The sequence below is a fragment of the Macaca nemestrina genome, chromosome 4 (assembly GCF_043159975.1).
Source record: "Macaca nemestrina isolate mMacNem1 chromosome 4, mMacNem.hap1, whole genome shotgun sequence".
NCBI lineage: Eukaryota > Metazoa > Chordata > Mammalia > Primates > Cercopithecidae > Macaca > Macaca nemestrina.
In genome coordinates, this window is record NC_092128.1 from 116136569 (window position 1) to 116154668 (window position 18100).

Here is an 18100-nt window from a genome sequence, read left to right on the forward strand (position 1 = left end):
TTGAATCCGGGAGAGAGAGGTTGCCGTGAGCCAAGATCGCGCATCACAGCACTCCAGCCTGGGTGACAGAGCAAGACTCCTTCTCAAAAAAAAAAAAAAAAAAAGAAAGAAAGAAGAAAAAAACCACATCTCTCAGAGTTAGCTTGGCCCAATAGCCCGGGAATAATTAAGGGAAAGGCAAGATGGGGTGTGGGTTAGCTCACATCTCTTTCACTGTCATAATTTTCTGACAGAATTTTCAGAAGCAGTTTCAGAATTATCAGAGAAAGAAATACAACTAAGCAAAAAACATATGGACATATATATGTTCAATGAAACTGTTAAATGCAAATTGAAAACAATGATGGACCACAGTCATCTTTCAATGTGCCAAATGTTTTAAATGTATTATGTTACAGGAAAGGGGTCCCCATCCATCCAGACCCCAAGAGAGGGTTCTTAGATCTTGTGCAAGAATTCAGGGCAAATCCATATAGTAAAGTGAAAGCAAGTGTATTAGGAAAGTAAAGGAATAAAAGAACGACTACTCCATGGATGGAGCAGCCTCAAGGGCTGCTGGTTGCCTATTTTTATGGTTATTTCTTGATTATATGCTAACTAAGGGGTGAATTATTCATGCCTCCCCTTTCTAGACCAAATAGGGTGACTTCCTGACATTACCCTGGCATTTGTAAACTGTCATGGCCCAGGTGGGAGGGTGGCAGTGAGGACGACCAGAGGTCACTCTTGTGGCCATCTTGATTTTGGTGGGATTTGGCTGGCTTCTTTACTGCAACCTGTTTTATAAACAAGGTCTTAATGGCCTGTATTCTGTGTTGACTTCTTGTCTTATCCTGCGACTTAGAATGTCTTAACTGTCTGGGAGTGTAGCCCAGCAGGTCTCATTTTACCCAGCTCCTATTTAAGATGGAGTTGCTCTGGTTTAAATGCCTCTGACAATAATGCTGGCGAAATGACAGTGAGGTCACACTTGGACACTGCTCCTGGGACCATACTGAAACATAACAGGGACCATAAAGCTTTCACATCCTTTAACACAGTTGACTTCTGGATCCTATCTAACAAAATTGGTAGACACAAGTACGAGGTTTTCTAATGCAAAGGTTATCACTGGTATTTAAAATGAGGAAAAATTGGGAACTGTGCTGGACAGAATTTTAAAGACACTCCTCTATATTCCATGCCCCCAGTCTCCAGAAGCTGTGAGTGGGATGAGACACTACCACTTCCAACAGTGCAATGGGCTCTGTGATCTGGCACGCTGGACCTCTCATGAGCCCTTAAAGGAGAGAACGTTTGCTGGCAGCAGGAACAGCCAGTCAGAGGGATGCCAACCCTGAAAAGGTTTTGTTCAGCCCCTGGAGACTTGAAAATTGAGGCGGTCAGGCGATGAGGAATGCAGCGGCCTTCAGGATCTGGGAGCTGAGCAGCCCCCAGCTGACAGTCAGCAGGGGAACAGGGAGCAGACCTCAGTCCTACAACCACAAGCAACTGGATCCTGCCAACCTGAAGGAAGCTGGAGATGGATTCCTGCCCAGATTCTCCAGGTAAGAAGCCACCGTCTCACCTGGAGAGAGCCCAGGCAGAGACCCAGCTGAGCCATCAGGACTGTGAGATAATGAATGGATATTGTGAGTGCTATTTGTGGTCATTTGTTATGTTGCCATAAAAAATTAAAATGTAACAGAAACACTAATAGAAAGTAGTATACAATAGAAAGCTGATAGTTAGATGATTTAAACACATAACATAGGTGTGTCATATAATGCAGTGCTGGCAGTGCCCAGAAATCAGGTCTTTGAACCACACTTGGCTACAAGGAGGCAGAAGGGTTCAGGCATTGTGCGTAAATACGATATTTATTTTAGGGAAAAAGGGTTTGATATCAATAAAGATAAGAGGAATTTGTGGGCATTTTAAGTTGAATAGAAACTGTACAAGAATGCACTTCCTTTCCTCATAGGTTTTGTCACGCGCATCCGTGTGAAGAGACCACCAAACAAGCTTTGTGTGAGCAATAAGGCTGTTTATTTCACCTGGGTGCAGGCGGGCTGAGGCCGAAGAGAGAGTCAGCAAAGGGTGGTGGGATTATCATTAGTTCTTACAGGTTTTGGGATAGGCAGTGGAGTTAGGAGCAATGTTTTGCGGGCAGGGGGTGGATCTCACACAGTACATTCTCAAGGGTGGGCAGAATTACAAAGAACCTTCTTAAGGGTGGGGGAGATTACAAAGTACATTGATCGTTAGGGTGGGGCAGAAAAAAATCACAATGGTGGAATGTCATCAGTTAAGGCTATTTTCACTTCTTCTGTGGATCTTTAGTTGCTTCAGGCAATCTGGATATATACGTGCAGGTCACAGGGCATATGATGGCTTAGCTTGGGTACAGAGGCCTGACAGGTTTCAAAATCTCATTTTCTGCAAAATATACGGGTTCACATACGCAGTGAGAGTTAGGATCTATATTATCCCAAATAAGTGCTGCAAGTTACATTATGCTTACCTCTAAGTGAGCATTGTGGGTGTCATTGCCAGGGCTATTGTTTAGCTGTTTATTATTTTCCTCAAAGATGATCGTTAATTTAGAAATCTTGCCCTATGTCTAACATAAGCAGGCAGCACTCATTTCCCCACGTCCCTCAGTCTGAGAATGCCCTGTCTCCAAGTTTCTCGTCTCCTGTCCCCAAGAATTTGGAAAGCTTTTAGCAGCCAGAGACTCAGTTCCATAGGCATGTCTAGGCGCTGGGGCAGCAAGACTTGTTCTGGCTTTAACTGCTTCCTGTAGGTATCTTCCCATGGATGGAACATGCGCTGTGCACCATCTTATTTGTGAAATATCCAAGAGATTGCATTTTGAACACTTTAGAGTGCCTATGGATAACTGCATATACTCCAAATATGTAAAAACATAGTAGGTACATTTTGCTAATACGTAGAAGATGCAGGATGTGTAGGAAATCGTCTTATATGTGAAAACATTCTTCTGAGTGCTGGTAATTCCCCATCTTTCAAGGACACACTTCCCCAGAGTCACTCACATTATTTTTCTTCCTCCAGGGTCTCATTTTGAATTTGAATTTCATTCTTTGAAAAACGAGATAGAATTCACATGACTACATGCCTGAATCACTTTGCATCAAACACAGACCACGGGAATAGTTCTCATGAAAACAGTTTATTTTTAATAGTAAAGACTGTAAAGAATTACTCTGATGCATGTATCTCTATGGTGTGCAATTATAGGCAGTTTTTTTTTCTGCTTCTTTGTACTATTTATAAAATAAACATTTTTTAAATGAATAATTTTATAACCCAAAAGTCTATAATAGTTATAAAAAAAGAAAAAAGTAAACTAGTTCATAAAACTTAGAAATGTTTAAACACACTACACAGTAAATAAATTTTTATCACTCATATAGAACATCCAATGAAATGTGAAGTTACTATCTAATTGCAGCCACTATATCTAATCCCTCCTGTGAAGAATCTCATTCTCTGTTGGAAACCTCCAAAGAAATGTGGGTGTTTCCAGGGAGAACCCAATTATTGATCAGGAATATTTTCTACCCACATTGCAGATCTAAACTTTTCACCCGTCTCTTAAAACTGAACATCCTAGACCTCACATGCCCTTAGAATCTATTATGTCCCATCTTTTAAGCCAGTCTGAGATTTCATCTAAGGGTTGCCCCCTTCTCACTTTGACTCTAAATGCCAGCCCACCTGCCACACATTTGAAGGGAGGCAGTGTTGGACTAGGCTGGAAATGTATACATTCTTTTTAGGAAGAAAAAAGCAAACATTTTAGAGTGGAGGATGCAAACATTTATATGAATAAACACTAACTCTGTATTTAGTAACCATAACATGTCCACACAAACAGGTCTTGCTAAGATGCCTGTACTTGGGAGATTTGATGCTGGCTTTGTGTTAAACTGAAGCTGCCTGGACATCTCTTTCTTCTTCCTTACAATATGTATTACCTTCATATTACTGATCACTTGGGTGGGACCCTGATGTTAAGCAGGGAGCAAGCATTGGAGAGGGAGAGTGTAGGGGGTTGGCCCATGCAACTGCTAGAGGTTAAGTTCCTCTAGCCCCACACACTAAAACAAGCACAGCCAGCATCCTCAGATTTCCAGAATGCCTTCCAGGTGAGAATTACGGTTTCGGGGCTTTCCTAGAGTAGCATTTCAGGCTCACTAGAATACCTACCCTGCCCCTGATACCAGGTGTGGTGACTCCTGAAGCCTTCCCATCCATGCAGTGTGGGTGGACTAGCCTCTGAGTTCCCCTGAGCTTGTCTTTATCTACAAACATCCTGGGATCCCATAGTCTGGTTTCTCCTACAGCCTATTGAGGAAAGAGGTAGGTACCCTCCATGGGTGGGACTATGGGCACTCCCCTCCTCTCAAAACCTGGTCCCTCTCCACATAAGGGAAGGAAACATACGTCCCTCACCATTGGTGCTCCAATGAGACCACCGTGACCATAGGGCTGGAAACCCACCATCCAGTGCAGAGATTTACTTTCCAGTTCCTGCCTCGGGCCTTCAATCCTGCTATCCCAAATATGCTCACAGGGCATTGGCCCAACTCTTTCCTGAGAGGGCTGAGTGGCTACGGCTGCCATCGCCTAGACATCAGTTCCACACTCTTTTCATCAGTCTGGGATGGGGTTTCCTCATGTTTCAGGTAAGGAAGCTGAGGCTCAGACAAGCAGAGAGTTGTCCCCAAGGCTAGAACTGGGCAGTAGAAAACCCAGGGCTCAAGTTATACACCGTGCAGAGCTCTGTCTTCTTTAACCTGCCACCTCTGCTGACCCTCCTCAATGTCAGTGCCTCCCACAAACACATTTATAATCTAAGTAACAGGATCTTCTCAAACCCATTCTTCTCACCCTACGGAGAAGGGCAGCAACAGTGGGGGCCAGCCCAAGGAGGGCACCATGTGGACGATTAAGCCAGCCCGAGGCAGGCAGCTCTGGAGCACCCTGCCTTCCTGTCCTGGCACCAAGCACTCAGTCGTCTTCGATGGTGAGCTCGTGCTGGGTGGCTTCCTCGATGTTCTGAAGCACGTAGATCTCCCACTGTCGCACTCGCTCCATCTGTTTAAAGGAAAGGCATCACCCCATAGCAGCATTCATCTTTACTGGAGACAAGCTCTTCTGCTGCAAAATGTGCTTTAGAAAATAAATGCCTGCTCAAGGTCTGCAGCTGGCCCAGCCAACCCTATATAATTCTGCTTATGTGCTTCAAACATACTTCATATGGGGTACTGTGCCACCCAGAGGGCCCACGCTTGGTGTGGAGACAGATGAGTGTATAGATGAATGGGGTAAGGTACAGATGAGGTGTCTGACAAAGGAGGGGACAGGAACAAAAAGTGCCAGGGATGGGGCAGACAGGCTGCGAGCATGGAGTAGACAAGCCTGCATGGGAGCAGGTGCATAGGTCAGTCTAGATGGCATTTTGTAACTGTGCTCTCCGGAGCCCCCTCTTCTAGGAGGGTGCTTAGGGCAGCTGCACAGGGAACAAAGGAGGCCTCCCCAATTCAGCACAGGGAAGACGAGGATGGGTAAACTCCTGACACTAAACACAATGCCAGGATGGAGTAGAGACTGGAACCTGGGGATTTCGGATGACTGAGCCAGATCACATGGAGTGTGACTGGGGTCCACTGGTCAACAATGGCAGCCCCACCGTGGGTCAGTGGTCAGCATCTTTCTAATGCCCCCAAAGTGTAAGACAGAAGCAAACCCACGGGACTGAGAATAAGGAATGAGAGGAGCCTCCAGAGGGCCAGCTGTAAGAGCTGAAGGCCTGAGCCCAAGCCAGTAGAAGCCACCAGGGGGCATCCTGGAGCAGAGATGGAGTGGCCAAGGCTCCAAACACTACTGCTGGCCGGCAGAGAGGGCCAGGCTGGGGTCTGCAAGATCAGGTGATCATCTGGTAGGAGGACCAGTGAATTCCCAGTGCCCCCCGCCCCCCGCGGTGGGGGCTGCCTTCCTGGTGCCCAGCGCTCATGTCCGTCCACAGAGGGTGACCTCCAGGGAGGCTGCTGAGAGCTGAGGCTCTCAGAGGGCTGTGTGGTACAGGCACTGCCTGTCTGGACTCCCAGAAACTCAGTTTGTCACAGCGACTGAGGAAGAAGCAATAACCTCTGATCATACAGAGAGGGGCCTCGTGGGGATCCAGGCTCAGCTGGGGGCAGCTGGGATGCTCCATCGGGAGCATCCACAACATGGGTTCCACGTGAGTTGTTGTTCCCCACAAGCTCTACCCATGGTGAGACCTTCAGACCCCTTCTTACCTTCAGCTCCCAGAATACCCCAGCCAGTCCCACCTCCCCTGGCAGCATGAGGATGCTGACTAGCAAGAGGTGGCAGATACGGTGCAGTGAAGAAGCAGTTAACCCCCGGGTGGCCCTTGGTGGACAGTTCCCACTCAGAAGTCGGGACTTTCCATCAACTCCCACCCAGCCCCGTGATGGCCTCTCCAAATCGGGAGGCAGCAGCCAGGCACAGCCACAGGACAGCAGGGCATGGAAGAGAGGCTGGAAAAATCCACTGCAAAATCAGCACCCTCAGAAGGTGAGAGAGGACAGCAAGCAAGCCAGGGTAAAGAACGTGGGGGAGTGCGGCGAGGAAGATACCCCAGAAAATCACATCACCACGCAGTAACTTTGGAAGATAGAACTGAGCAACTCTCCTAAAAAGTAGAAGAAAGGGCTAAATAGCAAATCGAAAACAAACTCGGAGAATTAATCAGGATGTCCAACATCCAACTGCAGAGGATCACAGACAGAGAAAGAATACAGAGCCCGAGGTTAGGAAGGAAAAGTATGGGAAGGTCTCACGGAATCAGACGGGCCCAGGGAGTGTCCAGCACCTGAGGCAAGACTACTCACTCCAAAATGAAACCCAGCACCACCAAGAACCACAAAAGGGACCTGGAGAGGCTTGGGCAGGTGGGAGTCGGGGACAGGGGCACACAGGGCCTTCCGGTTCTGAGAAAGGGCTCCCAGCCTGCTGGCCGGAAAAGTGCCCCTTCTCAGGAAGCTACCAGAACGAGGTCAGAGGCTAAACCAGCAACTGGGCGAGGAGGCAGAATTCTGCCAGGAGAGGGCCAGCGCACCTCCCAACTGCCTGCTACCCTGGGGATCAGAGCCCTTGCAATCATCTTCTCATTGGGTCATTTGAGCTTCACAGCATCTCCAATCAGCAAAGGAAGAGGATGGCCTCTGAGAGACAAAAGTGGGTCTCGGACAGTGTGTGCCCTGCTAGTTCTCCAGCTGTGGCAAGGGCCTACAAACCTGGCTATGGTGAAGGTGGGACATCCCTGTCACAGTGGCCCCCGGGAAGACACCAGAGCCACCCTACCCAGGGCCTTAGAAATGCAGAAGTGCTCCAGGAATGTTAACAGCTCCCTCTTCAAAGCATAGGAAGATGCCCAGAGACTCAGCACAGCGAGGCAGAGTTTCACTAGAGTAGGCTGTTTTCTGCTACTCTGTAACAAAATGACATATCAGGCCTTCCCTGTCACCCCGATATGTCTGCAAAGCCCCCAAAGCTGAAAGAGTCACCACCCAGACTCCTGTGAGCTAAAGAGCAATGACAAAGCAGTCAGCCAGTGGCAGCCTGGGTGTGGATGCCAGACCACGAGGCCAGGAAGCTTACGTTCACCACAGGCAGCATCAGTCGCAGGGGCCCTCAGAGCCGAAAGCTATCTTGGGACAGGGCAGCAGCAGGTGTCAGAAAGGCTGGACGACCTTGGTCCTGTCCCAGGTGACCTCATGTGCAGAGTATGAGTGTGTTGGCCCCTGGTGCCACGTCATGGGAGCATTAATTGGGAGAAGGAGGGTGTTGAGCGCTCCATGGCCCAAGCAGTGCCCCCTCTCCTAATCTTTCACAGGGACTCAGAACTCCTGGGGGTAAGGGATGGGGACAGGGACAGGGATAATGCATACCGCAGCTGCCCGCTTCTTCGGGTCTCGTCTCTTCCTCCCAGTTGTATTCAGGATCCCAGGCAATCCAGGGTTTTGATGCCAGCTCTTTGCCCGGAGGGACTCTTGCTGCTGCTGCTGCTGCTGCAGCTGCTTCTGGTTCTGCTTCTGCTTCTGCTTCTGCTGCTTCTGCTGCTGGGCTGACGAGGCTGATGTGGGCGTCTCTTCCCCAGGAGCTGAGAGATCCAAGCTGGACTCCTTGGAGGCCCAGATAGTAGAAAGCCTCCTTTTCCTGACAGTGGCTGGAGGGCTGACCCCTGCCGGATGGGATGCAAGGCCCTGAGAGAAGTGTGCAGGCACTGGGGACCCACTGAGATAGGAGGCACCTCCTGATGGTCTTGTGGTCCCACCCAGGGCTCCCTCCTCAGGGGTGCTGTGTTTCAGGGGCTTTCTCAAGGTGGGGCTGCTGGTCGCTAGAAAGAGGCTGTCATCCTCGGAGGAGCTCAATCCTGGATCCTGCAAAGTAAAAACAGAGTTTTGAGTCCTAGAAGGTCGTGGGGAGCCTTGAGACAGGCATTAAACTCTGACCCCAGGCACATTCTCACTTGAGTATGACGGCCCCATGAGGCAGACCTGAGTTGTCACCCAGATAAGGGAGTGTGCAGAGCACAGGGGCAGAACTGCAGGCCCTGAGATGGAACCCTGCACAGGGCTAGACCACACCCCTCTGTGCTTGCCTTTTCATGGATGTTATTATTGTCAAAACAGTAAGCGTCAGAGATGTATTTTTCAAGAACAGGATTGAAGCATAGATAACATTCTGGTAAAAATTTTTTTCCAACAGGAAAAATCTGTAAGTCGTTGTCAATGAAATCATCCTGACTTGTCAACTCACAACATAAAAAGGTAAAACTGCTGACAGATATTGTAGTATTTTTATGAACAGGTGAAGCTCATTGGGCAGGTGGCTCGCAGTAGGTGGTATATGCCCTGGAGGTAACATCCCAACCCCGAGCCCCAGGAGGGACTGTAGCAATTCCATCACAGTCAATGTTTTCTTCCAAAAGAATGCCTTAAGTGGATCATGCTCCTGCACTCACACCCTTTTCTCAGATACTGATGAACTATACCCGGCAAGCACATTTGTGTTCACCATAAGGTATGTGCCTCTGCAGTGCCCCTTGAAGTCTGTCCATGTCAAAGTGACCTGACAGCAGATTGAGTTGTCCAATTGCTTTGTAATGATCTCTCGGTGTCTCAGACACACATGCACGCTCCTAACTGGCATCTCTGCACATCTGGCTGATTTACTACCAATTGAGGTAACTGCCAAAGCAATACCAGGTTTTTCATTTTATGTTTAATCCCACTTGAATGGAACAATTTCCTGCATTTATTTTTTGGTAGTAGGAGTAACAGTGCCCAGTTACAATGTCTGCTGCAGGCAATGACATCCTAAATCTATTAAGGAAGCCACTGTCATTCAGGGTGTAGAAAAATCTGGAACTTTTCTAAAAGAAAAGACAGAGCCAGCAATCACAAGAATGCAGAATGTACCTGGGAGAGACTCAGAAAAGCACATCAGCATTCCTGAAAACAGGTCCACTCCAGTCTAAGGTAAAAGCCTGAGGACTGCACCTAGGAGTCTGCCTGCTCAGGACTGGCTTGTGGCTTCTTCCCGGGCTGACACCTGTGTCATAAGTTCAAGGACATCACCACTTTGCTAAATTATTGTACGCATTTGTGCACAGAGAGGATTATGTGGTAGTTAATTTTGGGGGCGGCACAGCTAGAAAGCATTTTAATGATGGTGAAGTAATAGAGAGCTAAGTTCCTCTTAGAACAAAGAGATAGATGAGCACTTGCTTTAAACCTGAGATGGATTAGGAATATTCATCCAAAGTGGTGGGAAAGTCTATTAGTTATTTACTGGGTAACAAATACATCAAAACTTAGTGACTTAAAACAGACATCTGGGTGCCGTGGCTCACACCTGTAATTCTAGCACTTTGGGAGGTCGAAGCAGGCAGATCATGAGGTCAGGAGATCGAGACCATCCTCGCTAACACGGTGAAACCCGTCTCTACTAAAAAAAAATGCAAAAATGTAGCCGGGCGTGGTGGTGAGCGCCTGTAGTCCCAGCTACTCAGGAGGCTGAGGCAGGAGACTGCTGTGAACCTGGAAGGCAGAGCTTGCAGTGGGCTGAGATTGCACCACTGCACTCCAGCCTGGGCGACAGAGACTCCATCTCAAAAAAAACCAAAAAATAACAAAAACAAAAAAACCAAAAACAAACAAAAAGAAACACCAGACATCTGTAATTGTAATTTCTATGGGTCAGGAATTTGGGAGCAGCCTCTCTGGGCAGTTCTGGCTTGGGGTCTCCCATGAGGCTCTCATTGAGGTACTGGCTTCATTCATTTGAAGGCCTGACTGGGGACAGAGGGTCTATGCCAAGGTGGCTCACTACCCACATGCCCTGCAATTTGGTGCTAGCTATTGGTGGGAGGCCGCAGTTTATTTCTGCCTGGCCTCTCCAGGGGCTAGTTGAGTGTCCTCCAGATACAGAACTAGTCTCCTCCAGGGAGAGTGGGCCAAAAGAACACAGCATGGAGGCTGCAATGTGTTTGTAACTTCAGAACTCACACTGAACTTCAGAAGTCACACTCCTTCATTTCTGCTAAACCTATTGCTTGCACTAGTCAGTTTTCTTCAATGTGGGAGAACCCCACACAGGTATGACTACCAAATTGTGATGGTCACCGATGGCCATCTTAGGGACTGGCTGACATAGAAGAGATAGTGAAAATTGCATTTAAGGAGAAGCCAGAGTCCCTGGCCTGTGACTTCCCCCGCCTCACCCCCAATGTGAGGCCTCGGGGCTCCCCTCACTCTTCAGAGCACAGATAGCTGGACAAAGAATGGAAAGAGTCTGACGTCATCCCAAGAGATGAGTTCTGTATACTTCAAAGCCAGCACTCTGACATGGTTTTTGCATCCACTCTTGGGGGACCCTTCCTCAACCACCCTCCCCTCAGCTTTCAGGGGAAGGGGCTGCAGCACTTAAACACAGCTCTCATTTTCTACGCGAATCATCTTGTTAAAGTCAAACAATATAGAAACAAACAACTTATACTAGAAAGTCCAGTTGAAAGTCCAGTCTTAACCTTTCTCCAGTCCTTCTCCCTCTAGGTAGCTTCCTTTAGCAACGTGTTACCTCTCCTTCCAGCATATTTCCGTGTAAGCAAATATGATACATGCATTCCACATATAAAGTAGAAAACTTAGGCATCTGCATAAATGGAATCATAATACACGTTGTTACATAGTTTTCCACATCTTTGATGATTTCCCACTGACTCTTGTGAACAAAACAGGCACAATAGAATATTTGGATGTGGCATAATGAGACAGTATAGAAAGAGCTATGTGTTTAACTTCCCACCAAGGCCTTAGAATGAGGCCAGGGCAGAAGAGGTTAGAAAAAAAATGTGGTCTAGGGAAGGTTCTTCCTGGAACCATCTATTCAGTACAGTGTGCTGGAACATTTAAAATCTGTTCTCATTGATTTCTTATAGCATTCTTATGAGGTAAGTATGATTGTAGTCAAGTCACCAAAGGAAATACTCAAACCCAGAAGGTTTATTGGCTTGAAACAGAAGCAGCAACAATGAGGTGTGAACTGGAGTTGGTGAAACCAAGGCTTCCCCAGGAACAACTGTTCTGTGGAGGTCTGGTTTCACATCCCAAACCCCTCAGGCTTGGCTGGAAAGGAGGGAGGGAGTGCCTCCTCCTTTTGGGATGATGAGTTGATCATGACCATTTACAGAGCTTCTACTGTGTCGCTCTTGGGGGTATGTTTATTTTGTACATTGTTTCCTTCAGCAAAACCCTTAAAAATGGATTTGTGTGAACTCCGAATAACCTGAAGGATAGGATTTACTCCAGAGCATGAATCAGCATCAGAAACTGCCAAGCTGCTTTCCAGCATGCCTGCACCATGCTTCCATCCCACCAACCAGCACCCCTTACATTGCTGGTGGGTTGAAACAATGGTACAGGCAAGTTGAAAAACTGCTGCTTTACAGTTTAGTTGCTCCACATTTTATTATTATTATTATTATTTTGAGACAGAGTCTCACTTTCTCACCCAGGTTGGAGTGCAGTGGTCATAATCTTGGCTCACTGCAACCTCCTCCTCTTGGGTTCAAGCGATTCTCCTGCCCCAGCTTCCCGAATAGCTGAGATTACAGGCATGCACCACCACACCCAGCTAATTTTTGTGTTTTTAGAGATAGGGTTTTGCCATGTTGGCCAGGCTTGTCTTGAACACCTGACCTCAGGTGATCCACCCGCCTCAGCCTCCCAAAGTGTTATAGGCGTGAGCCACCACAGCCGGCAGTTGCTCCATGTTCTTACCCACATTTGGCACTGCCAAGTTTTAATTTTTAAAAAAGTTTTCTGACAGGCGAGTAGTGGCATCTCATTTGCACGAGCAGCATCTTGCATAGTGGTTTTGATTTGTATTTCTGTAATGAGTAACGAAGTTGAACATCTTTTCACGTATTTATTTACCATCGATATGACTCCTTTGGTAAGCTAAAAGAACTAAAAGCCAAATACATTTGTCATGTTAATAAAAGCAAACAATAAATTCACCTATTAAAACACTGAGATTGGATTAGAATGCAAAATCCAACTACACATTGCATACAGTGAGACATATCTAAGACAAAGTACTGCAGAAAGCTTCAAAGTAGAATTATGGGCAAAGATAATGCCATAGAAGTCCAAATGAAAAAATGTGGACATCAATATTTATATTGGAAAAGGTTGAATTTATGGCAAAATACACTAAACAAGACCAAAACTGGAAGCATAGTGTAATAAAAACAAAATGCATAGCTGTTATGATTACAACAGACAATACAGCATCAACATTCATAGAGTGAAATCCTAGGAAAAAAATATAGAAAAACAGAAAGCAGTAACTGAGACTAATTCACCTTTTTAAGCCCATGCTAGATCACAGGGAAGAAAAAAAAAAAAAAATCAAAATCCCATAGAAGATTATCTTGTTACTTGGAGGATAATCAGCACTTGGAAAGACTTTAAATTCTTCAACTTCAAAAAAGAGATCGAGATCTCAGAGTAAAGTTAAGAAATGGGGGTGAGAAGACAGACTGGGACTTTTATCAAACAGAAACTGCAAGGTAATACAAGTATATTTTTAGTAACAGAAACTACTTTTAACTAACTTATGTATAAAAGTGATCTAAAAATCAGTAATTAAATGTTGATAATTTGATGTTTTCTGATAAAATATTGTAATATATTGAAAGCTTACAGAGAAAACCATTTAGTATTGTTTTATAAATACATGCCCAGAACAGATGACCCAGACATGCATACGATGTCATTTGGCAAAAGGTACATCTCAAATGATAAGAATGTGTTTTTGTTCTCTTTCATCACATGCTCTTTCTGGCTGGTTGGCCACTTAGGAAAAAAACAATAACAGCAAAGCCAAGTCCCTCTAACTCATGGCTTACACTAAAATAAATGACAAGGAATCTAAGATTTTAAAAATTCACAAATTACCAGAAAAAAAAAAAAACCAAAAAAAATTTAAAAATCTGAAACAAATTCAGGTTCTTAGTGGATTAAAGACTTACATGTAGACAAGAAAGCCATAACAGTATTGGAAGGAACTAGCAGTGCATTATCTATAAACTTATGTAAGGCTTTGCTATGACTCACAACATAGAGGCCATAAAAGAAAAGAATTGGACTACATATAAACTTATAAAAACTTCTGCAAAAAAAAGGAAAGAAAAAAGATACACCAATGCAAAGATAAAAGATGAACCACAATTTCTATAAAAGATAAACAAGCAGTGAATCTTCCTATTTAGAAAAACATCCAACAACCTGACGGATAAATCCACAAAGTTTCTTAACAGTTCATAGAAACTGGTCCTTCAGTATACACATTCTGAACCTCATTCTCAGTAATAAAAATGCAGATCAAAATGAAACCAAATTCCCATTTGTTTTTATCTATTGGACTTCAAAAATTTAGAAGTATGAAAACTTTAGATAACACAGAGAGGAAACTGGAACATCTTCTGTGGAAGGCAATTGGGAAACTGGAACATCTTCTATGGAGGGCAATTTGGTAGCACTCGAATTTGTAAGTTAGTATTCTATTTGGACACCAAGTCCCCTTCTAGAGAGTTACTCTATAGAAGGATATTGGAAGCAGCTAAAAACAACATTTCCTTATGGTGGGGAAAGGGCTGGAGGACAGCAGCGGTCAGTGTGCATTTTATGCTTTTGAAACTTTATGCTCTTATACTTTTGATCACTTTTGAAACCCTACACGTGCATTTTCTATTTATAAATAAAAAATAGAAAAAGAATCCCTACTTCTCTGACGAAGAAGCCCAGACACAGGGAGACTAGGAGTGGGGTGCCTAGGGCGGCTGGGTTGGGAGAGGAGTTACTTCTCCATCCAGCAGGTGGAGCTGTAGGCTCCAGAGCTGTTTGCAACGCAGGGTGCTAAGGACAGGTTTTAACTTCAGGTCGGATTGTGATCTACTTCTGCAGGACGGCATTTCCTTTTGCATCTAGAGCATGAGGTGTCCTGTCACTGTGCCCTGGGGCTGCTGGTCCCCTTGGTGGCCTGGCTTTCCCTAAGGGCTGTGGCTAACGTGGTTCTTAATGCTGAGGTTCCAAAGGCCTCATGAGACAGACCAACGCAGGAGATGGAGGAGAACCAATGCCCAGTGTCTCAGGACAATGCCTGACCCCACCTGATGTCACTGAGATTGTGCATGGGCTCTGGGGAACCTGGAGGGCCTGGGACACACCTGGGGCCTCAGAGCCCAGGCTGGGGAGATGTGGAGGCCCAGAGGCTCTGGCAGAAGATCTCTCTTGCAGGCCATGACATGGGCATCAAGAGGAGACTCTGGGCAAGGCTTCCGAGGCCCCCAGGGTGTTAGTGCCTGGCCTGCCCAACCCACAGGCAGGCAGGACCAGGCCACAGCTTTGTGCCAGCTCAGGACAGGGCCAGGCCTAAAGCCAGTCCTCACCCAACCTCTTGCTCAGGCAGCCTTGTGTGCCTTCTCTTCCTACTCACCTACCACCTCTTACTGTATTCAACTAGATCTCATTCCCAGGCTGCACGCCTCCCCACCTACCTGCACCCCAGGCTCCATCCTGCTTTGCCTCTGGGGCTGGCTTCCAAGTGGGCAGTTGTAGCGCTCACCCTGTGGCCCTCAGCGCCGAGAAATACCTGCTGTGTCCCCACTTAGGCCCAGGCAGGTGTGCAGCAGCCCACTTGAGCCCGAGTTAGCCTGATGGCCACGCCATTGCGCAGGTGTGGGGCAGGTTTTCCTTGCCCTCTAGGCTTTCCCCTTGTTGGTTTCTGTTGTGTGCACCTGAGCCTGCGGGAAGTGAAGGCTGGCTGGGCACTTGTGGCCCCCCCGCCCAGCCCCCAGCAATAAGCCACCTGTGCCAAATACTGTTTGATGTGCATCATCACAACAACCTAAAGGAATGGCAATAACCACCCCAACTCAATCCACAAGGCAACTGAAAAAAAAGAAACACATTTCCATATCAAGAAAAGCTGAGAGGACCCACAGCCATTTATGTTTCTCTGCAGAAGACTGCTTACCAGTCCTTCATTCAGTGCTTCTGAAACTTGAGCTGCTCAGAACCTTCGGGAGGGGAGGGCGGGTTAGAGCACGGAGCGATGGGCCAGCCCCAGTTCCTGATTGGGCAGGCCTGCGCAGGGACCCGTGATTGGTATCACCTAACGACTCTCAGGTGCTGCTCTGTTGCAGCCACTTAGGAACCACTGCATGAATGGAAGGCAACACGTGCCACAGAGTAATGGTAAATTAATCTTTGCCAATCTATACTAAAGCTGATCTATACTAATAGTAATCTCTAACCATGCCTTACGTTTTTTGGAGGATAAAACTAAAAAGAGCAATTCAGAAGCTTAGTAATGACTAGAATGATCTGTGGTAGTTTGTTCTTAGACATAATCTCAGTTTTCTAACAACCCCAAAGCAAAATGTTTAGTAGGCCTATGTTATTTTATTATTCATTTACTTACCTTTTTTTTTTTTTTTTTCTTCAGACAGAGTCTTGCCTTGCTCTGTAACCCAGGCTGGAATACAATGTGATCTCGGCTCACTGCAACCTCCGCCTCCCGGGGTCAAAGGATCCTTCTGCTTCTGCCTCCCAAGTAGCTGGGACTACAGGTGTGTGCCACCATGCCTGGCTAACTTTGGTACTTTTTTGTGGACACAGGCTTTGCCATGTTGCCCAAGCTGGTCTCCAACTCTGCGTGATCCACCCGCCCCGGCCTCCTGAAGTGCCAGGGTTACAGGTGTGAGCCACCATATACGGCCAGTAAGCCTGTTTTAATAAGCCCATAGTTGTGGGGCAAATTGCTGGAGCTCACCTAGTGGTATTTAGCAGAACCAAGACAAGAACCCAGGACCGTCTGACTCCAAAATAAGTGCTTTCTAACCCTTGCTACTCTGGATTGTTTTTCTAAATTTTGCCACTAAGTTGCCGTGTGATTTTGGTGAACGAATGCTGTCTCTGGCTCTCTCCTTTCTCTGTAAAATGAAATACTATGTGAGGGCTTTCCCAGCTCTGAAACATCTGCACATAGGAACCTGAATGAGGAGGCACGGCTGCAGAGCTAAGGGGCTCTCAGCACCCAGGCCTGTGTGAAGCATGCAGAGCTGAGGCCTGCAGTGGATGCTCACCATCACCCTCTGACTGTTTGCTTTCAGAACAATAAGTGGCAACAGAGGTTGAGATCCCTGAATCATGGGTTCTTCCTGAGGCTTCAGAGAGCGCTAGAGAGGGTTTGTCAGAGAGCAGACCCCGACGAGACCCATCCCAGCTTGTCCTGGTTGGCACAGAGCAACACAGCCGGGTGACGGGCCCCAGGTTCAAGTGCTGAGGGTGGCTCGAAAGTCTTCTACCCTGGGGGTGGGGCTCTTGGGGTACAGCCTTTCTGGAGTGCAAGTTGGTGTTAACGTATGATACACTTAAAAGTATGGATGGCCTTGAACCAGCAACTCCACTTGTATGAGTATGTCAGGAGATAATCAAACTGAGTCGTTCCCTATTTCCTGTTACTGGTAGCCATGGAGTGTTACCTTTAAGAGCTCAAGTAGATGCAGGGTGCAGAGCCAGGAAAAGCACACTGATGAAATAAATTAGAATGAGGCCAAGACGAGTGGATCATCTAAGGTCAGGAGTTCGAGACCAGCCTGGCTAAAATGGTGAAACCCCATCTCTACTAAAAACACAAAAATTGGCCAGGCATGGTGGTGTGCACTTGTAGTCCCAGCTACTCAGGAGGCTGAGATACGAGAATTGCTTGAACCCGGGAGGAGGAGGCTTCAGTCAAAAAAAAAAAAAAAAAAAAAAAAGAAAAGAACAAAATCGACACAGGCACATATGTACACACATATACAAAAAGAGACACACAGAAATGGTAGCATTGGTGATATCCAGATGGCAGGATGATGGATAAACTTTAACATCACTTAATTGCTTCACATTTTTCTAAAAACAACACCTAATGAATAAGAGTTTTTGAAAGTAAAGCTCCCTTAGCACAGTCAATTCATTTTCCAGATGGGAACCTGAGGGCAGCAGAAGGGAGAGGCCTGTCCAGAGTACTGGAGTGAAGCAGCAGGGGCTGCTTGGTCCCGGTTCCTGCTCAGGTCTCTGTTCCCTGCACTGTGCCACCTGGGAGTGACTGAGGACAGAGTGGTTTGTTCTTAGACTGGAGTCCTGAATTACTTTTGAAAGTGTAGGAGTCGAAATTCCCTGTCGTAAGACCTTAACAGTCCCAGGCAAGGATGAAACAGATGCACTTGGAAAGTATTTGTCAGAAGTATCACTTGGCCCCAGAACAGTGGCCTGCAGAGATGACCATGCCCCATTCCCCTGAACCTGTGAATCTGTTCTGTCACATGGGAAAAGAGACTTTGCTGATGGAATTAAGGGTCAGACCTTACAATTGGGAGAGTATGCTGGGGAGTCAGAGGATAGCAGAGTGTGTCCTGGTTAGAAGGGGTCAGAGGGCAGGAGAGAGGGGCAGATAGCATCAGAGA

General features: G+C 46.6%; 1 protein-coding gene across 1 annotated transcript; it reads right to left on the bottom strand.

The window, feature by feature from the left end:
- Positions 1-3318: 3318 nt before the first annotated feature.
- Positions 3319-15232, bottom strand: LOC105494233 (coiled-coil domain containing 201). The gene is made up of 3 exons (XM_011762537.2): positions 15146-15232; positions 7968-8459; positions 3319-5106 (listed from the first exon to the last, which is right to left on the bottom strand). The coding sequence occupies exons 1-3, from the start codon at positions 15161-15163 to the stop codon at positions 5020-5022; spliced, it is 597 nt and encodes a 198-aa protein (XP_011760839.2). The 5' UTR covers positions 15164-15232; the 3' UTR covers positions 3319-5019.
- Between the last annotated feature and the right edge of the window lie 2868 nt (positions 15233-18100).

Coding starts and splice junctions, on each gene's coding strand:
- LOC105494233 (XM_011762537.2), bottom strand. Junction 5,107..7,967: donor CGAAGAAGCGGGCAGCTGCG/GTATGCATTATC, acceptor TCCTTTAAACAG/ATGGAGCGAGTGCGACAGTG.